The sequence below is a fragment of the Ruditapes philippinarum genome, unplaced genomic scaffold (assembly GCF_026571515.1).
Source record: "Ruditapes philippinarum isolate M1 unplaced genomic scaffold, ASM2657151v2 ctg14057_1_1_1_1, whole genome shotgun sequence".
Lineage (NCBI taxonomy): Eukaryota > Metazoa > Mollusca > Bivalvia > Venerida > Veneridae > Ruditapes > Ruditapes philippinarum.
In genome coordinates, this window is record NW_026860093.1 from 1 (window position 1) to 27,045 (window position 27,045).

The 27,045-nt window shown below is 32.1% G+C and overlaps 2 protein-coding genes across 2 annotated transcripts; both read right to left on the minus strand.

The window, feature by feature from the left end:
- Positions 1-2,260: 2,260 nt before the first annotated feature.
- Positions 2,261-12,834, minus strand: LOC132758856 (uncharacterized). Its single transcript, XM_060750558.1, has 5 exons — positions 12,504-12,834; positions 7,213-7,461; positions 6,178-6,339; positions 3,934-4,226; positions 2,261-3,025 (listed from the first exon to the last, which is right to left on the minus strand). The coding sequence occupies exons 1-5, from the start codon at positions 12,559-12,561 to the stop codon at positions 2,723-2,725; spliced, it is 1,065 nt and encodes a 354-aa protein (XP_060606541.1). The 5' UTR covers positions 12,562-12,834; the 3' UTR covers positions 2,261-2,722.
- Positions 12,835-17,559: 4,725 nt separating this feature from the next.
- LOC132758859 (uncharacterized) lies at positions 17,560-24,556 on the minus strand. Its single transcript, XM_060750561.1, has 6 exons — positions 24,398-24,556; positions 22,307-22,555; positions 21,372-21,527; positions 19,064-19,356; positions 18,790-18,897; positions 17,560-17,571 (listed from the first exon to the last, which is right to left on the minus strand). The coding sequence occupies exons 1-6, from the start codon at positions 24,453-24,455 to the stop codon at positions 17,560-17,562; spliced, it is 876 nt and encodes a 291-aa protein (XP_060606544.1). The 5' UTR covers positions 24,456-24,556.
- Between the last annotated feature and the right edge of the window lie 2,489 nt (positions 24,557-27,045).

Here is a 27,045-nt window from a genome sequence, read left to right on the forward strand (position 1 = left end):
ACCCCGCGGGGCCCAGAGAAAAAAACTGACATACGACAAGTTCCCCCGCGGGCAAAAAATAAAAAAAAAAATTACCACCATACTGTCTTTACACGTGCAGTATGACAAGGTTCAAAACCATTGTTAACTCAAGAGATAACTCAAACAAAATAAATCATATTTAGCACGTTAGCGGCTGAACTAAAAACATCTATCAAGTTAAAAATGAATGTAGTTTAAACATATTCAGCATTTAAATGTGCTTGAATTAAGGTTTTATACTACTTTTCTATATACATGTTTATACAATTTTGGTAAATATCAATCAATATATAATTTATATAACGTTACATAGTTTAGATTTCTTTCGGAAAATTTATGTAAACAATGTGTTTAAAAAGGCATCACTTACAAATATCAAATCCAATACACTGACATATCAGTAACAGAATAACACTTCTTAAAAACATATCACTTCTAACTTAGGTTAACAAAAGTTAAACATCTTTAAACATGTTAACTTGTGTATGCTATATAAATACCAATTTGCATGTATATAAAGGTAAACAAACGATTAGAAGTAAAACTGATAGAAATCATGATCGATACGACTTCTAAAAAGATCAATTTATCACAAAGGGTAGCTGTGGCGCCGTTATAAGGGGTTTTTAACGCCTTTTTAAATGTGCTTTGCAATAATTGTCGCCCTTCCCGGGGGCTAAAAGTTCCAACTCCCCGTTTTTAAACGAAAAAACGTGTTGAGTTCTTAAATTCAAAATTAAAAAGTTTAAATAAACACATTTTAAATCCTTGTCTTACAATTACAATAATTCTAAAATGTTTTATATTTTAAAATTTTGGGACCAAAGGAAGTAATTGTTAAACCCAAAGCGAAATTTTGAAATTTTTTGTTTTAAAATTAAACTGGAAAGTTTTATTAATTAAAGAAAAATAAATTTACCCACCAATTTCCTCATTAAAAATTTTAAATATTTTTGTTACGTGTTCCCATAAAAACCCCACCTTGTGTTCTTCTCAAAGGAAAGTTTTAAAAAAATCAAAACAAACACTATTTAAAAGGAACTATGGAGCATTTACCAAATAAAATCATCAAAAAACAAAATTTTCTCATATTTGTTTTATGTCCTTACACTGTTGTTGCAATGTAAAATCCAACAAAAATCTATTTGTATTTTTATATATATTACTGTAAATACCAGCGTTCTACAATCTGAATATCAACTTGATTATTTTTAGCTAGGCTATACGAATTTATTTTAGTTCTATTCGGTCGTATTAAAGAACTAGAAAAAGAAAACCCCAGTGTGTAAAAGATTTTTGCGAACGGTAAAAACGTCTTGACCCTGTCTGGGTTTGAACCCACGCGGCCCGATATCTTAAGATTACTAGTTTGACACATAAATCACTCGGCCATACCGCCTCTTACTTGATTTTTTTAACAGAAGTCTCATTAATAGTCTTATTACACACATTCAGTATGTTCAATGAGTACAAGACCCAATAAAACAATTAATTATTATAATTTGGTCATCTACGGTAATGGATACGGACAAAATCCTCACTGGACAAAAGCATCCTTCCATCCTAAAATGACACAGCTGAGAAAAGCCCCCCCCCCCCCTCCATCAAATTTACTTCATCTACATTTCTCAGCATGTGTGTGACCTTTTTATGTATGTCTGTATTACAGTTGTGTTTGTTTATCAATGTAATTCTTTTGTTCATATACACATATTGTGCAGTGCTTCTTTACTATTATACATGTATGCTATCTTTCAATAATCATATGTTTAAAGAATATTATATGGACATCACATTTAGTGCTAAAAATATTGATCTCTTTACAAAATATAGTGCATTTTAAAAAAAACATTACTAATCTACACTGTTTTTGTAAGAGGAATGACTGATTCATAAGCTATGAATTTGGTATGCATACATGCGTAGATTTCATCTTGTTATCATGGTCACCCTTTGTAATCAACTGTAATTTGTGATACATTAATTAATTAGCATTAAAAACAAATGATTGTTCTTTATTTTAAAAGTTAGTGTAAACCTTGATGAATTTGAGCACCTGGACGTGTGAAAAAATATAGAAGTCAGTCTGGTTTATAAACCTTAAAGGGGGGTTTGGCCCTACCAATTTGTTTGATGTGATACCTTAAATTGTCTATGAAGAATGTATAGAAGGACATTAAACGCCTCATAACTGAAAGTACACATTAATGAAAATGTATAAAGAAATAAAATCATCTGATCTTTTTGCCAAATTTTACTATGTATTGTAATTTATATTTTGCGTGCAATTAATATTAGGAAATGCAGACAAATTGCTCTAAAATGTATTCAAGATTGCACCAATTATAACTGAATCATTTGGATACTTATATTAATTAACAAAATTGATAAAATAATGGCAATAACAATTACTTGGTTAACATTTCATTCAAATACCGTTCGTGGAAACTAGAAGAGGTGCTGTGGCATGTCCGCTATGCTTACAAAAACATGGGACAAGTACCAGTCTAAGAAGCAACACTCTTGACACCGTCAATCCGTCTTCCCAGATAAAATTCAATATTCACATTGTATTCAGAATATATATCCTTCCTCCGCGCTAAACTACCAAAGCATCTCCCGGGGATCGAACCCACGCCAGAGAGGTAACTGGATTAGAAGTCATCGACTCTAACCCCTCGACCACGGAGGCGGTTTTTTTTCATCTTTGTGAAACATGAGTATACTCTGTAGGATTAGCTACAACGTCGCCATAGCTTGGCAGAATATCTCTATTATTATCATTATTATCTTCGACATCTTCGTATAAAGGCGGATGATCTGGATACGTAATGGCTAGCATGTATCTGTTTGGAAAAATTACTTGCTCAGTAGAAAATGAATTGTCAAGACTAACAGACATTGTGTCAATTGCATTAACTTCGTTTAAATTTCTGTTTGATAAGGGAACTTGTTCATCTGATGTTGGATTGGATTGAATATTACTTGGTCCCCAGCCTCGGCCCTGAAATGAAGAAATAAGTAATAGTAATAGTACATGAAACGAGTTAGTTACGGGGGTATAACACTGGCTGGGGCAACATCAAGGGGTATTTTTGCTAAAAAATGTAGAGCCCAATAGGCCGAGACGATTTATTTGCAGAAACATCTCGATATGTCGCCCCAGCCAGTGCTATACCCCCGTAACTAACTCGTTTCATATACTATAACTGTTTTATCGCAATGGCATAATGTTTTCTATTTTTGTAAAAGAAAGAAATAAATAAATAAATCGTGAGCTACATTACAGTTATTCATGATAAGGTAGTTTTTTTCAAGTTGTTTTCGCTGCCGCAAAAAAAGACATACAGACATCCAATGTTAGAGGAGGATTGTAAACTGTTACCAATATTGTTTCAGGATTAAAGGGCTTTTTTCAGTGAAAATAATTCATTCAGCGGATGTACCTTTTTTGATTAAATGAGGGTAAATTTCATTTCATTAATTATCTGTGTTTATATTTTTGATTGTATTTATTTTATTTTATTTTATTGATTCCATTTTTTTTTGCTATTGGGAATGTTCGTTTACACTGCCCCATTGGAGCCTCTGTGAAAAAACTGTATTGATATATACAAGGTGCGAAAAAAACTCAACCGTTATATATCAGTCGAGTTTTTTTCCTATATGAAGCAATGAAAAAAAAAAGTACTGTTATATATCAATACAGTTTTCAAATGCTCATTGAAGTGTACTGAGTATAATGGGTTAGTAAGAAAAAAGGAAAACTTCCAAACCATGCGATAAGGGTTTATATCGTAACACAACATGCATGAAACTGCAAACATCTCTAAAAAGAGAAGAATAGCTATCTGTGAAAATGTGTTATTTCAAAGTTGACTGTAAAGTATTACAAGTGATGAAAACGGTTACCTGATTTGTTGCGTCTGGTCGCGGGTTTGGATGTGACCGGCATGACTTCCCTTGCATTCTCCTGTAAACGCAGAATGTGGTTAATCCGAATGTTACTAATGAAGCAAACATATACACATTTTGTAAATGCACCGGTTCTTTGTCATGGGTGCTATCATCGACTTTTAAATCTCTGGTTTGATTGCACACTGCTTCTGTTGTCAAGCAAGCATTAATCTGACTTGAGCAACGGTAAATGTTTGAGATGCAGCGTCCATTTGAACATTTGTATACATGTTTACTGTGGCATGGACCTGTGAATACATATGTAAAACAACTAAATAGACATAGAATTTTCATGACACATAAATTTTATAACAAGAAGCTATTGTTAAATAACAAATTACATGTACATTCATTATGTTTGCCAAAAAGGACAGTAAATATTAAGAGTTTCTAAATGTAAGACAGCGGTTTTGAAATGCATCTATCTTATATTTATTAAAAAATATCAAAAATTATTTCAAAATTTCGACTTAAAAATTATAAAAATAAGCAAGCAAGGAGTAAAGAAAGGAAATGGCGAATCATTGTGAAATGGAAATAAAATTTCAATTTATATAGGATATTGTATAGTCATTATACCCTGCAAAATGAATATAACTTTGTTTTAGTTAACCCAAAATATGGTTAAATTTCCATTTACCTTTCTATCTTAAATTGAAACGTTAACATTCCAGGAAATGTAAATAAATATTTATCATATTTTACATACAATTGTAACAGAGATATTTATGCAAATTGATGAATTTGTGAAAACATACAAGAATGTTTGTACACATGGAAATGATTTTATATTAACATATCTAAGAAATGGTTTACATTCTTTCAAAAACATATTGTTTGTCGCTACGGAAGTTGTTTATCGTCATGACTTTTGACATGAACGATAGTTACCGAATGAAGAGCCCGTATGACATTTTGTTTTGATTCATAAAACCTAGAAATGACTCGCTGCTGTTATATGAAGTAATATGAATGGAAGCTGCAGAAGTGATTCTAAAAAATGTCCCCTGTGTGTGACTTCTTGAGACCTCCACTATGATGCAGAATGAAAACTTTATTCGAAACGGTTCTGAAAATGTGTCAGATTCTTCTGCTTGATTTTCATAGACAACAAAAATGAATGCAAGTGTCTTAGAAATTCATGTTTTATTATTTCAGGTGTCTTGCAAGATCGAAAGAAGGTTCATTTTGCAAAGATAGAAACCTAATTTAATTTAAGAGGTGTTTTTTACTAGATGTATTCATTTGCTATAGATATAAGTTTAGATAACAAATATCTGAACATTTTTCAAACATAGTTAAATCTATGTTCGCGAAAAGGGCTACTAATAGTGTTTATATATTTGTTTCTACCATCTGTAATTTACAACTTGTATGGTTATGAATATTTCATTACTATTATATGTCAAACAAAAAGTTTATATAGTATTATAATGTATCAATGAATATTGACCTTGCCGAATCTATCCTGTTGTTTTTGTTATTTAAGTTCGTCGTATTTATATGTTGTGTGTTGCCGAATTTTTATTTTGCAAAGTATAGAAAACTCATGTCTATTCTCAATGAAGCTAAATAGTCATAAAGATGACATAAAAGTCATCAGTATTTATGTAACAATTATTTCAAGTAAAAATCCATAAAATCAAAGGAACACTTAATCTGACAAAAGTATGACAAGCCTTTTTCTTTGAAAGGATTGTTTTACCGGTTTCCATAGCAATGTGAACCAATCTGATCATTTAATTTCGGAATATCTTGTCCTTTTAGTTGTTCTAAGTCATAAAGACAATCTTTTTTCGTGACATTATGCTCATTTTGTCGTGGTCGTTTTTAATTAGTGTATATTTTTGAAAAGATTGGCTATTATAATGGTCATTGAATAAAAATTAATAAAATAAATACAAAAGTGGTAAGAAAAGAATATAAAAACTGCATATAATTCTAAAAGACTGCCCACTCTTTTTATTAATTGAACGTTATCAGATACAATCTAGACTTTTCCATGAGTCACGTGGGTTATTGATTATTTTTGTGAAGTAGAATACCAGAATTACTAGTAAAAATAATTAAGCCGAAATGTAATGTTTCTTTGCACTTTTACCTGTACACTCACAATTTACAATAAGATTGGCATAATGTCACTTTAACGCTAACTTTATCTTATATAATGTGAACATGCAAAATAAAGATTTATTTTACCATTACTAAACATAATGTATTTCATGTTGAATTGTCCGTAGTAATTAGCTCCAGAGATATCATTTGCATTAACTTCAACCGTCAATCTATCACTTAACGTTGTAAAGAATTTGTCAGATTGTTCAAGTTCTTGATGATGTCCGCAAAGAAAACGAGGCAATCCTGAAAAGAAACAAGAAAAACATGATATACTACAGCATAAATACAGTTAATAGCTAATTGTAAAATTAACAGAGTTTGGTGACGTTTATTTAAACTTTAACACAAACCGCAGATTGTGCAAATTTATGAAAAAATAATACGTCCAGTAAGGCCTTATCTATAAAATGGATTTGTGTTGCGATATTTTTCACGTAAAATTCAAATTCAGTAAGTATTTGAATGACTAGGATCATTGTCAAATATTTTATTAACTGCAAGCTTTCAGACGAATTGAAAATCTTCTGACAACTCAGGCCCCATTTTCATGTTAAAAGAATGTTATTGGCATAAATCACACTTTATAATACATGATGAGGAACAATATCCATTCCTCTATGACACAAATTCAGATAATGATATCAAAAAAAATACCAGTTCGTGTTAAGAATATGATATAGCTAATTAAAGATTCATTATAAAGCAGAAAATACTTTGAAACCAAGTACCAGTAAAATTAATAAATCGCTTACGAGCTTTACAGATGTCTACTTTCAGAAGGTTTCTTAAATCATTTTGCCAATAGATGTTAATTTAAAGCCACATTATGCCTCAGAAAATAATAAATGTTTCCATATTTAGAAAGGGCAAGCATGAATTATTAATGTAATTATTTGTCATAAATGTAGCAAATTGTGAACAAAGTAGTATATTGACTTCCATGCAAAATACTTAATCACTTTAACTATACTAATTAACAAAAGCAACAGTTGCAAAAGATGTTTCTGGAGGAACATTTTGGAACCAAAAAATAAAAAACTTTTTGAGTAAGTTAGATTTGAAGCATTTTTGGGGGCATAATGGGACTTTAAGTAAAACATATTTTAATGTACCAACCTTTAATCGCTAACTTCTTGTCACCATCAATAATTCTAATATTGCCTGCATTACAGGAGGGAAATAGATTCACCTTTGTGAAATAGAACAACACGTGTGACTTTGATGTGAACAACGAACTCTCAAGTTTGACAGTGACTCGGCATTGTCCTCCAACTATTTTTGAGTTGTATTTTGACGAATCAAATTTACTAGTAAGCTCCCCCGCAAAGCTGTTAATAGATTTACCGCAGTTGTCTTCAATGTTAACTGAAATTATTCATAATACAGAAAAGAAGTGCAGCATACATATATAAGCCTAATGCCGAAAACAATAATACTGAATGAATTCAAAAGTCAAGTTGAATGAATGAAATGTTTAACATTCATGGGAGATAACTCGAAAACATATTTATCACTAGTACAATTTTGATGTGAAATTAGTTTTTACAAAAATAAATGAAAGCGATTCTTATTGGAGTACAATTTAGATTTTATATGAATATTTTGGAATAAAGAAATGAAACAATTCTAAATTTTCAGTTTTTCATTGATGCACTTATACTGCATTGCCAACCATTAGGTCGATTTCATTTGTGCTATTACATATTATGTTTGTCTAGTCAAGATAATCAAATGCACGGCCGTGCCTCTATCTGAAAAGCGACACAAGCATTTGGGCCAAATTTGATTTTTTTATTTTACCGACTTCATGCAAATTTATTTTAATTGTTTACTTGTATATTCTTTTATTGTTTATATATATATATTAAATCGATTTCAATATTGTTAATTCGTATTTATGATAATACTATTCAATTAAACTGTTTTAACACGCATTTGTAGTTGCACATATCTTTCTGACATATTCTCCCATTGCTAAATACCGGAATAATCAAGTAATTAAATCGATGGTGCATTTCTACCAGTCTCATATTTAATTATTTGCTCTTTATCTCAACTATGAACTGTTAAGGAAAGGACCAAAATATGCAGGTATCAATTTCGAGTCTGCACAAACATTTGATATACGTAAGTCCCTATAAAGGCCTCAACAGACGGTAGGATTAGTTGTACAGCACTAATTAGAGATAATATACATCAAAGCTATACAACACTTCCATTCAGACGGTAATTCTACACTGTAAGAATTATCTGAGGTTTCCTCTAAAAATGATCCCTTTACATTGATCCTTTATATACTTTACTCACTAAATACTTTTTTCGCCATGAGTAATGATTGAAACACCTCCATTAAATATATATATATATATTTTTTTTTTATTTAATGTGAAGCCTGACCGAGACTAAAACCTGGTACCCTCGGAATACCGTACTGCGGCTCTACTAAGCTATCTGGCCGCCTACAAACTACCACCCCTCCCCGAATTAGAGAACAATTCAATACCGTGACATAATCATTTTTGCAATAATTTGGGATTCGAACATAACGCAACTTTCGGTCTCCTGAAGAGTTTTTCAACATCCTTTTTACCCCCATCTTACCACTATGTTTACCTTTTAGCCCTTTTAATTTCATTCATTACACCCATTATCAGGAGATAATTTGGTTATCTGTTACTTGTCATTGTGGGAGGTCTGTAAAAAAATGTACGACAAGATTTTCAAAATAAAACATGTCCTATTCCTTACATCTAGACTTAAGGTTTCCGAAATCAAGAAATAGTAGCCTTCACACATCAAAATTTGTCTGTACATCTTAGTTTTAATTGGTGTTATACTTCAAAATCCTACCGTCTGTTGAGGCCTTAACAGAACTGAAAGTGATACTTAATTTCATTCTTATCAGGATCTTAGATAAAAAGTAAAAAGTAAGCCCTATACTGGAATTTGAAACTACGATCTTCTGTTTCAATGCAGTTCACTGTAATTCTAGTTTGTTTGTTGTTGTTTTTGGAGTTGTTTTTTTTCAAAGTAAAAGTACAACATTTGGAGCATTGTAACACCGCACTTTGGGGTCAAACGCACTTTGGGGTCCAACCCCAAAGTGCGTTACGTACTTTGGGGTCCGACCCCAGAGTGCGTTACGCACTTTGGGGTCCAATTTCGACCCCAAAGTGCGTTAAACAGGTACATATGCATTTTTTAACATCAGGCAAACGACCGCACTTTGGGGTCATAGAAAATTAATGTTCATTATGTTTTAAATAATATATTGTAGCCAAAGCCAATGGTAAAAACAAAAAATCAAGGTATTCAATAGACACAAACATCTGCCCTGAATTATAGCAGAATGAATAGGGATTTAAATGGTCTTGATTAGTAAGTAAAGAACTTTCACCAAATAAATCACCAAATAAAGAATTTGTATCAATTATTAAGCTAAAAATATTTTTCTCAAATTTTCCATTTATTTTAAAAGAATGTACACCTTTCATTAACTCCATTGTTTTTAGCTAAATGCATTATTTTCCCGTTTTTTATTTAATTTAGTCACATTTTATAGAAATATGATAGTCCTAGCATAGACAAAGGTATAACTTCTGGGAAATTTTAGAAAGACATTTCAGTAAAAAATAAAAAAAATGTGCCTGATAATATGTTGAAAGAGCCATTTATTTAGCTAAATGTGACATATAAGAAACTTGACTAGGTGTAGATGCGGCTTTAAGTAGTAGTCCGTACAGACAGTACTAAAAATATCAATTATTTAAGTAGTCGCACATTAAGAGCGGAGCTTCAGAATAATGTAAAATTCTCACTGGGGGTAAAGAGGGAATTGTGGGGTATCGATCCCCCGAGAGTTAAAAATAACGTTTTAAAGGCCCATTATGCTTTTACTTGTTTTTCTTAAAAGCTTTTTTATTTAGATGTTCTTCTATATTATCCAAAAAATACACATTGGCCAATTACCTGAACCCTATTCTTCATCTGTTGCTTTTTGGCAATGATGAGTACAGTTATAGTGAATTAGTATTTTATATGACAAATAATTTCACATTTATCGCTACTTTATTTAGATAACAAGCATCTTACATTTCTCAGATACCATTATTCTAACATTATGAAATTCATGTTTGCTCTTTCTAAAGAAGTATGTAAGATTTCCCATAAAAAAGCCTCTGGCGGACGTTACAAAATACCAAAGTTTGTTGATAAGCTTAATAATGTTTTTGTAAAAATCACTATTTATAATCCGATCGAAAAACTTGATGTTTCAGCGGAACATTGCAATAGAGTATATTTATAGTTCTCTGGAAAAAATATAAACCGCATTTTATTTCATTCCAACGTATTTAAAATGTGGCTCAATATGGCACCAAAAGTTATCAAGTAAATGACTGACAGAACGGGATATTTTTCGCAGCATCTTTTAATTCTAGGAATACACAATTTCTGTACTAGAGTATTTTGAACGGTGGCATAAAAGTGGCATTTGTATTTTTTTTTAATACTTTTTTTCGTTTTTCGTACATATTTTTTCTTTGTTTGTCCTACATATTTTTTTTAGTTTTGAATACATACTTTTTTAGTTTTGCATACATATTCTTTTTTAGTTTGAATACATATTTTATACATATTCTTTTTTAGTTTGCATACGTATTTTTTTAGTTTTTTGTACATATTTTTTTTGTTGTTTTTTTTCGTGCATATTTTTACATGACGTTATTTTCAAAGTACTGGTTTGGATAATTACACCATTTGTAAAACACCATTTTCAAACACTTCGCCATCTGTAAATTTCAGTACCCCATTTGCAAATGCCATTTGCAAATACCAACATTTTCATTTTTGGAGGTATCAAAAAAATAACAACACAATTTAGTATATATATATAAATATATAGTCCGCGGTAACCCAAAGAAAGGTTTTGCATGGTATCGATGTGGTTAATATTTGTCACAAGCTAGGTGCCTTAAAATCTTTCATGGGGTTTCGGAGATAAGGTGCGGACATGAAACCCAAGTCTTTATTCTTTGACCTGTAGGTGTGACCCCGACCTTGAGCCGGCACACACACCTGGCATATAAGTTCTGCACATTATCTGGATGTGCTACATAATTGACCTAAGTTTCATAATTCTCAATTCTCAGGGGGTGGGGTTAAGTTATGCATATTCATGGAATAATAACTGATCACCAATCAACAGACACTAATATAGTAGTATATAATAATAATAAACAGTAATTATATAAAAAAAACATATAATATAAAATGGGCCGAAATGGGTCGGCCGAAATCAGACTGAGCAGATTCCAAAAATGGACAGAAATGTGACCAAACTGTGCTAGTTTTATACTCAACAATGGGCTGTTATGAAATTTGAAGGCTGCTTTGATTGGCTAAAATATGTATGAAAACAAAAATAAAATATGTACGAAAAACAAAAATAAAATATGAATGCAAAACTAAAAAAAAAATATGAATGCAAAACTGAAATAATATGTATGCAAAACTAAAATAAAATATGTATACAAAACTAAAAACCAAAAAATGCAAATGTCACTTTTATGCCACCGCAATTTTGTTATATAAACACAATTTTTAGATATTTCAAGTGGTAAAATTAATGAAACTATTATCACTTAAGCATCATAAAGTATTGACCGCCATCTTGAACTCCACCTCAAATATTCCAATGTCGCAGATGGAAAATAAGTCAGTACTCCGTATTTAAGCAGAACTCAGATGACACCTTTAGACCTCTTGAACCCAAAGTGCGTTGATATGTAGCATATTAACGCACTTTGTGGTCAATTTCTAGATTTTGACCCCAAAGTGCGTTGGACCCCAAAGTGCGGTGCGAAGTTTAACGCACTTTGGGGTCGAACCCCAAAGTGCGTTTGACCCCAAAGTGCGGTGTTACAGAGCATATACATCAAAGATTACAATCAGTATTTGACCAGGTCAGTCTGTCGTATGGTGGCTCATTTGTGGCATGTCGTATTTTCGCTACGCGGGGTGCCAGAGGAAAAAAAACTCGACAATACGACAAAGTTACCCCGTAGGACGAAAATAAAAAATGGCACAAATTAGCCACCATACTGTCTTTACAAAGTTCAATACAATTGTTAACTCAATTGATAGCTAATTTTCACAAAATAAATCATATTTAGCACGTTAGCGGCTGAACTGAAAACATCCATCAAATAAAAATGTTTAATTAAACATATTGAGTATTTTAATGTACTTGATATTAATTTTTACACTACTTGTCTATATACATGTTTACATAACTGGTAAATATCAACCAATATATAAATAATATATGTATTAAATATAACGTTTCATAGTTTAAAGTTGTTTCGGAAAATGTATGTAAACAATGTGTTTACAAAGGCATCACTTACAAATATCATATCCACAACACTGACATATCAGTAACAGAACAACACTTCTTAAAAACATATCACTTCTAACTCAGGTTAACAAAAGTTAAAGATCTTTAAACATGTTAACTTGTGTATGCTATATAAATACCCATATGCATGTATATAAAGGTATGCAAACGATTAGAAGTAGTGCTGATAGAAATTATGATAAAAAGATTAAATTATCACAAAGGATGGTTGTGTCGCCGTTATATATGATGTAACGCCGCTAGATATCACATTTGCCACTATTGCCGCTCAATGTGGCAACTGCCGCTCAATGTGGCAACTGCCGCTAAATGTCGCACAATAAACGTTAATTCTAACACGACCCGCATTTTTCCCTATTGAACATAGAAGAACCGAAAGTGTGTGTTATTATGCAATAGAGTCACTGTTTGACGCTCTATATTTAGACATGTGACGTAATCATTATACATGTGACGTAACCACTATAAAATCCGACGCGCTGACAATAAGTACGGAAACAAATCAGGCGCAATTTTGCTTAATAGCAGGTACGGCAGCATTTTTTTGTTTATGTCGTGTTAGAATCGAAATAATATATCCAAAATCGGTGATTTTATCGCTGGATAACATCACTGTTTGTCGTTCGGATGCGCATCATTATATCACTCGGGCTACGCCCTCGTGATATAATTCCTCGCATCCGAACTCCAAACAGTGATGTTATTGAGCGATAAAATCACAGTTTGGGATATATTATTTCTTAAATAGCGCACCGTTAAATGTCGCAACACTACCGTTAAATGTCACAAGATATATATTCATGATAAAATAAAGCTTGCTATTAGTATTATATAACAATCATCATAGAGAAGATACATCCTTATATTTAGTAACTTTGGGACCTAAAGGAATGTACCGAATCTGCTGACTCAAGAATGTCCTTTTTTATTAAAATTAAACTGTCAAAGATATTGATTAAAGTATAGTATACAAATAAGCCACGTGTTAGGTGCATATAATAACCATCTGTTAAGTATATTGCTTTGCGTACGTGTTTCCATCTACTTTCCCCTACCGCTGCTGATTTGAAACCCGCAATAGACTTAGTCTTTCATATGAGGAAAATACTCCAGCTAGTTTACTGAACGTCGCTGGTTTTATTCAGGTTTCCGTTCGTGCCGAAAATAATGCACTGAAAAACATATGAAGTATTGCTTCACCAGTAAGGCTGAAAAGTCACCATCTGTCCTTACTCTGTTGTTGCAATGTAAAATCCAACAAAAATCTATTTGTATTTTTGTATATATTACTGAAAATACCAGCGTTCTACAATCTGAATACCAACTTGATTACTTTTAGCTAGGTTATTCGAATTTATTTTGTTCTATTTGGTTGGAAGCTCTAAGCGTATTAAAGCACTGGAACTAGAAACAACCAGTGTGTAAAGTTTAAGCGAACGGTAAAAACGCCTTGCCCCTGTCTGGGTTTGAACCCACGTGGCCCGATATCTTAAGATTACTAGTTTGACACATTAATCACTAAGCCATACCGCCTGTAACTTTTTTTTAACAGAAGTCTCATTAATAGTCTTATTACACACATTCAGTATGTTCGATGAGTTCAAGACCCAATAAAACAATTAATAATTAGGGGTGTGGATCGTCAGATAAGTGTCGATCCGATCCGAACCACGATTCAGCACTTACGATTCACAAATCGAACCACAAATCTTTTGATAAAAACATGCACATTTAAGTTACAAAAACATGTTTATTTAAAAAAAAAACAATACTAAACATTAAACATATAAAATATAAACTAGGTTTATGTTTTTATTCTTTGGATGAGTATTTTTTTAAACCAATTACTTCCTAGCTAAGCATCATGGTACATAGTCTTTAACCGGCAAGTTGTATTTAGGTAAACTTTATATAATTTACACTCAAATCGTAATTTTCTCGATTTTATGAGTGTGAGAAACAGTGAATGTATATTTAAAAAATTAGATCGCGATCCACGATCTCTGGGCTTACGAATATTCAAACTCGATTTTTTACTTTGATTTGTGATTGTCCGAGTACTCGGATACTCGCACCAGCCCTATTAATAATTATAATTCGGTCATCTACAGTACTGGATACGGACAAAAGTCTCCCCCACGGACAAAAGCTCTCCTCCATCTTAAAATGACACAGTGGGAAAAGCCCCTCCACCCACTATCAAATTTAAACATTGGACAAAAGTCACCCCTCCCCCATCGAATTAACATTCAGGACAAAAGACGCCCCCCCTCCCCCCTCCATCAAATTTACTTCATCTACATTTCTCTACATGTGTGTGACCTTTGTATGCATGTTTGTATTACAGTTGTGCTTGTTTATTAAATATAATTTTCTCTTATCATATACACATATTGTAGTGCTAGCTTTACTATTATACATGTATAAGCTATCTTTCAATAATCATGTGTTTAAAGAATAGTGTATGGACATCACATTTAGTGCTAAAAATATTGATATCTTTACAAAATAAAGTGATTAAACATAACTAATCTTGCACTGTTTTGTAAGAGGAACAACTGATATCAAAAGCTATGAATTTAGTATAACATACATGCGTTATTTCAATTGTTATCATATACTTTGTTATCGCTTCAATATGTACATTATAAATTAACATTAGAAACAGATTACATGTATTTTCATTTTTTCTTTTTCAAAGTTAGTGTGAACCTTGATGAATTTGAACACCTGGGCGTGTGAGAAATGATAGTAGCCAGTCTGGTCTATAAACATTAAGGGGGGCTTTTGCCCTACCATTGTGTTTGATGGGAGGGGGGCTTTTGCCCTACCATTGTGTTTGATGGGAGGGGGGGCTTCTGCCCTACCATTGTGTTTGATGGGAGAGGGGCTTTTGTTCTACCTGTATATTTCATGGGGGGAGGCTTTTGTCCACCATGTCATTTTTAGATTGGGGCCTTTTGTCCAGGGGTGGGGGAGACTTTTGTCCTACCCTCCAATCGTACATGTTCGCTCGTATGTTAGTGAATATTTAATTGTGTTTGGTTTAATTGCCTTTGTCCATTTTATTTCTGCAGGCCGTATTATTATGTCACGGCTACCTGTCATTTCTTTAAGATTTCATTCTGAATAACGCAATAGAATATAACCTAAATATCCGTGACCATCTACATTTTGCCCATACTTGAACTCCAGCTTAAAAACAAATGGCTAAAAATGATAATAACGTAAGTCATTACAGATATTTGTGATTTATGGACTTCGGTTTAGTATAAACTATTTGAGTATGACTTGCTACGTAACATACACTAGTTTACCTACATCTGGCTTAGACAAGTGACCACCACTCGAGAAATTAAGGCGATACCTTGAGCCTTTTTCTTCAACATGTTTACAGTTTGAGACTACATATCGGCAAAGTATTGCCTTTATTTCAAAGGCATCAAACTATCAACAGTAGGTATATGATATAACCAGTGGAGATTTTATATGTACTTAAGAACCGTCTTAAACAAGGTTTTTAACATTGAACTGCTTCTAGAATCCGTGCTAAAACCATCGAAAATGAGACTGAATTTGTTTGTATTGACTGGTTTTATTAACGCACAATGTTCATTTTCCTATTGCATTGCTTGTTGCCATTTAAAAAACGTAACCCAAAGTAACTAGAATCAGATAGTATTATTTATAACATGTAAGTATCATATTTTGTATAATCATCAGCCCACAAGGTTAGACCAATAAGTAAAGTGTCTGCCATTCTCCTCCGATTTTCTAGATAAAAAAAGATAGAGAAGTTCAAAAGCATAAACTGGTGATGATCATACTTTTTACCTTCACATAAAGAAAAGAAAGAAGAAAAGAGTGAAAAAATAATCAGGTTTGTTTGCATCAACAAAATTTATAAAACTAATCCAATTGTGACAATATAATAATACCTAGATTAAATGTAGAATACAGGTTATACATATAATACCTATAAAACATGCTTGTAGATGAAAGGCCGGCACACAGTATAAAAATACTAATCTAGAATTAAATTTTGGGACAATCCTCTAGCTTGAACACACGACATCTAGGTTGCTAAATGAAAAAAAAACACACAAATGCGTTTTATCATCATAGGGTCATTTGGCATAAATAACGGTAGTCAATTTATAATACCGACAAAGATTACTTTGATTTCAACCAATACAGCAAATCCGTTCCTATCTGAGAGATAGCTGTTCCCCAGTTCACTTACATTACTTAAATATTGACATAATACCTTTTTGTACATGAATTTAGATATTGCGACAAATGGTGGTGTTGCGACATTTAACGGTGCGACATTTAACGTTTCAATTGCGACATTTGACGGTAGAAGATTTTGCGACATTTAGCGGTGGTTGCGTGTCATAGCCTTTGCATGGGTTAACAATTTGAATATTTATTTATTTATGCAGATTCAATCGTATGTAGACATTCACTGGTAAAACAGTGTCTTATATTTATAATTATTGATTCTTTATTTAGGTAGTAATGATGAAAGTGTAAATGTCAGATAATTACCGATAAGCTTTTCAAAGTCTGAACAGTAATCATTTATTTCAATACTAAGAAAAAAATCATGCAATGAATAGCTTTTAACATCAAAGTAAAATTTTCCGAAAAATGTGTATTTCAGTAGTTTGTCTTACTCCCGAAAATGCATCATGAAATAAGAAATACATGTTAGCATTTTTTTTTTCACTAAAAAAACTTAATAAATTAGCCTAAACCTATTAGATTTATTTTGATATTAGTGTAATTTAACCGGAACTTTTGGACTAAATACAGTACGTATTATCAGTTTGGCGTGAAGGATACAAATCCCTCATCTATGAATTGTTTAATTATGCACTGGTCTCCCGGTCAGTCGAATTAAAACCTACCCCACCACTGGTGAATATTGGCGACCTTGACATTTTTGGGCTATCAATGTCTCTGTACAATGAACAGGATCATTATGGTAGAATTGCCGTTGAATTTTCCAAAATTGCAAATTTAATATATCCCAAGACGCTTTAGGCATGAAACTGAAAAAAAAGAGTATGAAACTTAAAGGCAATTGAAAAAGTTAAGAAGGCAATCTGACCAGTATGAGCAAACTTGACTAACGAAGGCCATTAAGAGCCAGATATAATTTCCATATTTGAAGATGTTTTCTTTCTGAATATTGGTCTAAAACTGAACATATATATATCAGCGGCGTAGCCAGCTTTTTTTCAACTTGTAGGCACTTTAAGGGGGTCTGGGGATTAGCCCCCAGAAGCCAAAAACATGTTCAGATTAAAAAGAGCAAAATGCGCGTTTTAAAGTAATACTATGTTCAAGGAAAATTATCAAAACAATAATTCTAAACTATGAATTTGATTAGTTACAAATTTCAGAGGATGGTAAATCATGCACACACACACTTGATTCGACTATATGGCTTGAACCCACTACCAACCACACCTCTCGCGTGTTTTTATTGTATTTGGGAACTTTTGAAAATGTCAATTTCTTGACCAACTTGTAGGCCCGTCCCTAAAAGGCCTAATAGTACCTACGCTTCTGTATATAGTCATATAAGCTAACCTTAAACTGTCTATGAAGAATGTATAGAAGGACATAAAACGCCTCATGACTTAGAGTACACTTCAATGAAAAGGCATAACAAAATAAAGTCATCTGATTGTTTTGCCAAATTTTACTATTATAATGTAATTTATAATTTTCATGCAATTTTCGTTTAGGAAATTCAGACAAATTGCTCTAAAACGTACTCAAGACTGCACCAATTATAATTGAATCATTTGGATGCTTATATTAATTAACAAAATTGATAAAATAAAGGCAATAACAATTATTTGGATAACATTTCATTCAAAAACCGTCAGTGGAAAACTAGAAGGGGTGCTGTGGCATGTCCGCTATGCTTATCGAAACATGGGACAAGTACCAGTCCGAGTAGCAACACTCTTGACACCGTCAATCCGTCTTCCCAGATAAATTCAATATTCACATTGTATTCAGAAAAGTTTTTTCACCTTTTTCTCCCTCTATTATTTTAATGCTTTTTCATCTTTGTGAAACATTAGTGTATTCTGTAGGATTAGCTACAACGTCGCCATAGCTTGGCAGAATATCTCCATTGTTATCATTATTATCTTCGACATCTTCGTATAAAGGCGGTGATCTAAATACGAAAAGGGCTGCATGTATTTTTTTGGAAAAAAATTATTTTGCTCAGGGGGGTAATTGAAAGTGACAGAAAAATGGTCAATAGTTTTAACTTCTTTTAAACTTGTGTTTGAAAAAGGTACTTGCTCATCTGTTGCTGGATTAGATTGAATATTAATTGGTCCCCAACCTCGGCCCTGAAATGAAGAAATAAGAGTTTAAATCGTAACACAACATATATGACATTGCAAACATTTCAACAGGCAATGATTTTAAAAAGAATTTTAAAAAGAGAAGAATATGTGAAAAAAAATGTTATTTCAAAGTTGATTGTAAAATATTTTAAGTGATGAAAACGGCTACCTGATTTGTTGCGTCTGGTCGTGGGTTTGGATGTGATCGACATGGCTTCCCTTTCAGTCTCCTGTAAACGCAGAGTGCGGTTATCCCGAATATTACTAATGAAGCAAACGTATACAAATTCTGTAAATACTTCGGTTCCTTGTCACGGGTACTACCATCGACTTTTAAATCTCTGGTTTGATTGCACACTGCTTCTGTTGTCAAGCAAGCATTAATCTGACTCGAACAACGATAATAGTTTGGGATGCAGCGTCCATTTGAACATTTGTATACATGTTCACTGTGGCATGGACCTGTAAATAAATATGTCAAATAACTAAATAGACATAGAGATTTCATGACACTTAAATTTTATAACAAAAAGCTATCGTTGAATTACAAACTGCATGTACATTTATTATGCTTGCCACAAAGGATAGTAAATATTGAGAGTATCTTAAAGTAAGACAGTGGTTTTGAAATGCATCTATCTGATATTTACCCCAAAAATATCAAATATCGTTTCAAAGTTTCGGCTCTCGTTCGATGACTTGAAAAATAATAAAAATAAGCACGCAAGGTGTAAGGAAAGGAAATGGCATCATTGTAAAATGGAAACAAAATGTCAGTTTAATAAAGGTATTGTATACTCATTATACCCTGCAAAAATGAATATTATTTGGTTTCAGTCTACCCGAAATGGTTAAATTTCCCTTTACTTTTCTATCTTAAATTGAAACGTTAACATTCCAGGAAATGTAAATAAATGAATATCATATTTTACATACATTTGTTACAGAGATATTTATACAAATTGATGAAATTGTGAAAACATTCAAGAATGTTTGTACATGTGGAAATGATTATATATTCACATATCTATGAAATGGTTTACATTCTTTCAGAAAATATATTGTCTGTCGCTACGGAAGTTGTTTGGGCTTTCAACATGAATGATAGTTACCGAATTAAGAGCTCATATGACATTTTGTTATGCTTCATAAAACCAAGAAATGAATCTGTGCTGTTATATGAAGTAATATGAATCGAAGCTGCAGAAGTGATTCAAAATAATATGTCTAAAATGTCCCCTGTGTGTGACTTCTTGAGACCTCCACTATGATGCAGAATGCAAACTTTTTTCGAAACGGTTTAAAAGAGACCATCTGAAAATGTGTCAGATTCTTCTGCCTGATTTTCATTGACAACAAAAATGCATGCAAGTGTCTTAGAAATTCATGTTTTATTATTTCATGTGTCTTGCAACGTCGAAAGAAAGTTGTTTTTTTTCAAAAGAAGAAAACTTATTTAATTTAAGGGTGTTTTTTCTAGATTTGTTCATTTGGTATAGATATCAGCTTAGATAACAAATATCTGAACATTTTTCAAACATATTTTAAATCTATGTTCGCGAAAATAGCTACTAATATTGTTTATATATTTGTTTCTACTGTCTGTAGTTTACAACTTGTATGGTTATAAATATTTCATTACTATTAAATGCCAAACAAAAAGTTTATATAATGATATAATGTATCACTGAATATTGACCTTGACGAATCTATGCTGATGTATCTGTAATTGGTCTGTTTGCTATTAGTTCGTATATTTATATGTTTGTTTTTTTGTCATATTTTTTATTTTTGCAAAGTATAGAAAACTCATGTCTATTGTCAATGAAGCTAAATAGTCATAAAAATGACACGAATGTCATCAGTATTTATGTAACAATTATTTCAAGTAAAATCCATAAAATCAAAGGAACGGCTAATCTGACAAAAGTATGACAAGCCTTTTTCTTTGAAAGGATTATTTTACCGGTTTCCATAGCAATCATTCAGGAAATAGTGCTAAAATGTGAACAAATCTGATCATTTCATTTCGGAATATCTTGTCCTTTTAATTGTTCTTTGTCATGAAGACATTCCTTCTTTGTGACATTATGCTCATTTTTTTCATGGTTAAGTCGAGCTTCACTAGTGTATATTTCAAAAGATTGACTATGATAATTGACCAAAACATAATGATAAAAAAGTGGTAAGAATAGAATATAAAAACTGCCTATAATTCTAAAATACTGCCCGAATCATTTTATTCATTGAACATTATCAGATACATTCTGGACTTTTCCATGAGGCACGTGGGTTATTGATTATTTTTGTGAAGTAGAATACCAAAATTACTATTAAAATTAATTAAGGCGAAACGTAATGTTTCTTTGCACTTTTACCTGTACATTCACAATTTAAAATAAGAATGGCATAATGTCACTTTAACGCTTACTTTATCTTATATAAATTTAACATGACATAGCTAAGATTTAACTTACCATTACTAAACATGATGTATTTCATGTTGAATTGTCCGTAGTAACTGGAGACATCATTTGTATTAAATACGACCGTCAATCTATCACTTAACGTTGTAAAGAATTTGTCAGATTGTTCAAGTTCTTGATGATGTCCGCAAAGAAATCGAGGCAATCCTGAAAAGAAACAAGAAAAACATGATATACAACAGTTTGGTGACGTTTATTTAAACTTATTTAATTAAACTTTAATTTATTTGAACAAACCGCAGATAGCGCAAATTTATGAAAAATTAATACGTCCAGTAGGGTATCTATCTATAAAATGGATTTGTGGTACGATATGTGTCATGTAAAATTCAAACTTGGTGAGTGTTTGAATGACACTTTATCACACTTTATAATACATGATGAGGAATAATATCAATTGCTTGTTAAATATTCCTCTATGACACGAATTCAGATAATTATAACCAAAATACCAGAAGTTCGTTATAAGAATATGACTCAACTTATTAAAGATTCATTATAAAGCAAAAAATACTTTGAAACCAAGTACCAGTAAAATTAATAAATCACGAGATTTACAGATGTCTACTTTCAGAAGGTTTCTAAAATCATGTTACTAATAGATGTTAATATAAAGACACATTATGCCTCAGAAATTAATAATTTTTTCCATCTTTAGAAGGGGCAAGCATGAGATTTTAATGTATAAATAATGATTTTAGAGAATGTTTGATACAGTTAGCAAATTGTAAACAAAGTTGTATTTTGACTTCCATGCAAAATACTTAATCACTATAACTATACTAATTGACAAAAGCAACAGTTGCAAAAGATGTTTCGGGAGTAACTTTTTGGAACCAAAGAATAAAACGTTTTTGAGAAATAAAATTTAAAGCATATCTTGGGCATATTGTGACTTTAAGTAAAACATATTTTAAAGTACGAACCTTTAATCGCTAACTTCTTGTCACCATCAAGAATTGTAATATTGCCTGCATTACAGGAGGGAAATGGATTCACCTCTGTGAAATAGAACAACACGTGTGACTTTGATGTGAACAACGAACTTTCAAGTTTGACAGTGACACGGCATTGCCCTCCAACTATTTTTGAGTTGTATTTTGACGAATCAAATTTACTAGTAAGCTCCCCCGCAAAGCTGTTAATAGATTTACCGCAGTTCTCTTCAATGTTAACTGAAATTATTCGTAATACAGAAAAGAAGTGCAATATACATGTATAAGCCTAATGCCGAAAACAATAATACTGAATGAATTCAAAAGTCAAGTTGAATGGATGAAAATTTTAACATCCATGGAAGTCTTGAGTTTGTAAAAGAGATAACTCGTAAAACGTATTTACACATGTATTTATAGTACAATTTTGATTTAATATTTCTTTTTACAAAAAAACCAATGAAAAAGATGCTTACTGGAGTTCATTATGGATTTAGTATGGATATTTTGGACTAGGGAAATGAAAACAATTCTAAATTTTCAGTTTTTCATTGATTCACTTATACTGCATTGTCAACCATTAGATCGATTTGAGTTGCGATATTACAATTTATGTTTGTATTGTATCTGACGTATGGTCAAGATAATTAAATGCACGACCGTGCCTCTCAGGTATTTGGGCCAAATTTGATATTTATATTTTTATTTTACCGACTTCATGCATATTTATTCCTTATTGTTTACTTGTAGATCTATATTCATTTATTGCTTTGTATATACATTAGATCGATTTCAATATTGTTTTTTATTCGTATTTATGATCATAGTTTTCAATTAAACTGTTTTAACACGCATTTGCAGTTGCATATATCTTCTGACACATTCTCCCACTGCTAAATACCGGAAGAATCAAGCGATTTTTATATATAAAATCGATGGTGCAAATTCATTTATTCGAATGCTTTTTTTACCCCTACATTTACCCAAAAGTTTTAAAACGTTGGATCTTACCCAATTTTTATACTAGAAACTGTATATTTAAATAGAATTTGGGCAACCCAAATGCAAATAAAAAAATTTGGGAAAAAATCCCAAAAAACTGCCTTTTAAATTTTTTTTGCAGTTTTTGCATTTTGAAAGTTCTTTTTCCCATCCCATCTTAAATTTTTTATTTTAATGAAATTGAATTTTGGGGAACGGTTCATTTAAAGGTTTTTTTTTCATTCGGTAAAAAAAATCAAAAGTGTTGGGGGAACCGTTTTTTTCATTGAAAAACAAAATTTAAAGTTTAAAGGGTTTTATCTGTTTCACATTTTTACCAGTTTTTCATATTAATTATTTGATATTCTCTCAAATTATTAACTGTTTAGGGATTCAGGTATCAATTTCGAGTCTGCACAAACATTTGATATACGTTTCAATATTGATCCGTGTTATCTGAAATAAGTCTCTATAATGGAACTGAAAGTGATACTTAATTTCGTTCTTAACAGGATCTGAGATAAAAAGAAGAAAGTTTGCCTTATACTGGAATTTGAAACTACGATCCTCTGTTTCAATGCTGTAATTCTAGTTTTGTTTTGTTTTCTTTCTTTTTCTTTCTTTTTTTTCAAAGTGAAAGTACAACATTTGGAGCATATACATCAGTACTTGACCAGGTCAGTCTGTAGTATGGTGGCTGATTTGTGGCATGTCGTATTTTCGCTACGCGGGGCGCCAGAGGAAAATAAACTCGACAATACGACAAAGTTACCTTGCAGGGCGAAAATAAAAAATGGCACAAATTAGCCACCATACTGTCTTTACACAATATGTTCAATTCCATTGTTAACTCAAGGGATAACTCAAACAAAATAAATCATATTTAGCACGTTAGCGGCTGAACTGAAAAGATCTATCAAGTTAAAAATGAATGTAGTTTAATTTAATGTGCTTGATATTAAGGTTTTACACTTCTTGTCTATATACATGTTTATACAATTTTGGTAAATGTCAATCGATATATAAATCATATATGTATTATATATAATGTTACATAGTTTAAATTTATGTAAACAATGTGTTTAGAAAGGCATCACTTACAAATATCAAATCCAATACACTGACCTATCAGTAACAGAATAACACTTCTTAAACACATATCACTTCTAACTAAGGTTAACAAATGTTAAAGATCTTTTAACATGTTAACTTGTGTATCCAATATAAATACCCATATACATGTATATTAAGGTTTACAAACGATTAGAACTACTATTAATAGGAATTATGATCGATACGGCTTCTAAAAATATCATTTATCAAGAGGTAGCTTGGCGCCGCTAAATGTTGAACGCCCTAAATGTCGCTTTTTGCAACTAATTTGTGCCCCATTCCCCTAAATGTCCAACTGCCGTTTAAATTTTCGAAAAAATTAACTTTAAATGAGTTCCGTTAAATTTTTGCCAACACTACCTTTTAAAAGTCGAAAAGATGTTACAATGAAAAAATTAAGCTCATATGTGGTATTACATTACAATAATCATAGATCAAATGGTTGTATATATTTTATAACATTAGGACCTAAAGGAATGTCCCGAATTTGCTGACTCAAGGCGAAATATCCTTTTTAAATGTCCTTTTTGATTAAAATTAAACTGTCAAAGAGATTGATTAAAGTATAGTATGCAAATACGCCACATGTTCGGTGCATATAATAATCATCTGTTAAGTATATTGCTTTGTGTACGTGTGTCCATCTACTTACCCCCACCGCTGTGGGTTCGAATCCTGCAATAGAATTAGTCTTTTATATGCGGAAAATACTCCAGCTAGTTTACGGAACGTCGATGGTTTTATTCAGGTTCCCGCTCGTGCCGAAAATAATGCACGGGAAGGCATATGAGGTATTGCTTCACCAGTAAGACTGAAAAGTCACCATACGTCCTTACAGTTGTTGCAATGTAAAATCCAATTGTATTTTTGTATATATTACTGTAAATACCAGCGTTCTACAATCTGAATATCAAATTGATTATTTTTAGCTAGGTTATACGAATTTATATTAGTTCTATTCGGTTGGAAGCTCAAAGCGTATTAAAGCACTGGAACTAGAAACGACCAGTGTATAAAGTTTTTAGCGAACGGTAAAAACGTCTTGCCCCTGTCTAGGTTTGAACCCACGCGGCCCGATATCTTTAAATCACTGGTTTGACACATTAATCACTAAGCCATACCGCCTGTAACTTTATTTTTTTTAACAGAAGTCTCATTAATAATCTAATTACACACATTCAGTATGTTCGATGAGTTCAAGACCCAATAAAACAATTAATGATTATTATCCGGTCATCTACGTGTGGGATACGGACAAGAGCCCCCCCCCCCCCTCTCTTCATTTTTAAAATGACACAGTGGACAAAAGCTCCCCAATCAAATTTACACATAGGACAACCCCCCTCCCCATCGAATTAACATTCAGGACAAAAGACGCCCCCCTCCATCAAATTTACTTCATCTACATTTCTCTACATGTGTGTAACCTTTGTATGCATGTTTGTATTACAGTTGTGCTTGTTTATAAAATATCATTTTCTCTGATCATATACACATATTGTAATGCTATCTTTACTATTATACTATTATACATGTATATGCTATCTTTCAATAATCATATGTTTAAAGAATATTATATGGACATCACATTTAGTGCTAAAAATATTGATCTCTTTACAAAATATAGTGATTTTAAAAACATTACTAATCCTACACTGTTTTGTAAGAGGAATGACTGATATCATAAGCTATGAATTTGGTATCGCATACATGCGTAATTTCATCTGTTATCATATACCTTTGTAATCACTGTAATTTGTACATTATTAATTAGCATTAAAAACAAATGATTGTTCTTTATTTTAAAAGTTAGTGTAAACCTTGATGAATTTGAGCACCTGGACGTGTGAAAAAATATAGAAGTCAGTCTGGTTTATAAACCTTAAGGGGGGCTTTTGCCCTACCATTGTGTTTGATGGGAGGGGGGGGGGCTTTTGTTCTACCTGTATATTTCATGGGGGGTGGGTTTTTGTCCACCATGTCATTTTTAGATTGGGGCCTTTTGTCCGGGGGAGACTTTTATCCTACCCTCCTATGGTACATGCACGCTCGTGTGTGAGTGAATGTGTAATTGTGTTTGGTTTAAATGCCTTTGTCCATTTTATTTCTGCAGGCCGTATTATTATGTCACGGCTACCTGTCATTTCTTTAAGATTTCATTCTGAATAACACAATAGAATATAACCTAAATATCCGTGACCATCTACATTTTGCCCATACTTGAACTCCAGCTTAAAAACAAATGGCTAAAAATGATAATAACGTAAGTCATTACAGATATTTGTGATTTATGCAATGATCAACGGCATCAAACTATCAACAGTAGATATGTGATATAACCAGTGGAGATTTTATATGTACTTAAGAACCGTCTTAAACAAGGTTTTTAACATGGAATTGCTTCTAGAATCCGTGCTAAAACCATCGAAAATGAGACTGAATTTGTTTGTATTGACTGGTTTTATTAACGCACAATGTTCATTTTCCTATTGCATTGCTTGATGCCATTTAAAAAACGTTAACAAAGGTTACTAAAATCAGATAATATTACTTATAACATATAAGTTTCATCTTGTATAATCATCAGCCCACAAGGTTAGACCTATAAGTAAAGTGTCTGCCATTCTCTTTCGACT

Excerpts from the sequence above, each read along its gene's own strand:
- LOC132758859 (XM_060750561.1), bottom strand. The coding sequence starts at position 24,455 with ATGTGTTTAAGAAGTGTTATTCTGTTACTGATAGGTCAGTGTATTGGA. Across the intron at positions 19,357-21,371 it reads ATACATCATGTTTAGTAATG|GTCCATGCCACAGTGAACAT; the intron begins GTAAGTTAAATC and ends ATTTATTTACAG. Across the intron at positions 18,898-19,063 it reads GACCAGACGCAACAAATCAG|GGCCGAGGTTGGGGACCAAT; the intron begins GTAGCCGTTTTC and ends TCTTCATTTCAG.
- LOC132758856 (XM_060750558.1), bottom strand. The coding sequence starts at position 12,561 with ATGTTTTTAAGAAGTGTTGTTCTGTTACTGATATGTCAGTGTTGTGGA. Across the intron at positions 6,340-7,212 it reads CAAGAAGTTAGCGATTAAAG|GATTGCCTCGTTTTCTTTGC; the intron begins GTTGGTACATTA and ends GTTTCTTTTCAG. Across the intron at positions 4,227-6,177 it reads ATACATTATGTTTAGTAATG|GTCCATGCCACAGTAAACAT; the intron begins GTAAAATAAATC and ends ATGTATTCACAG.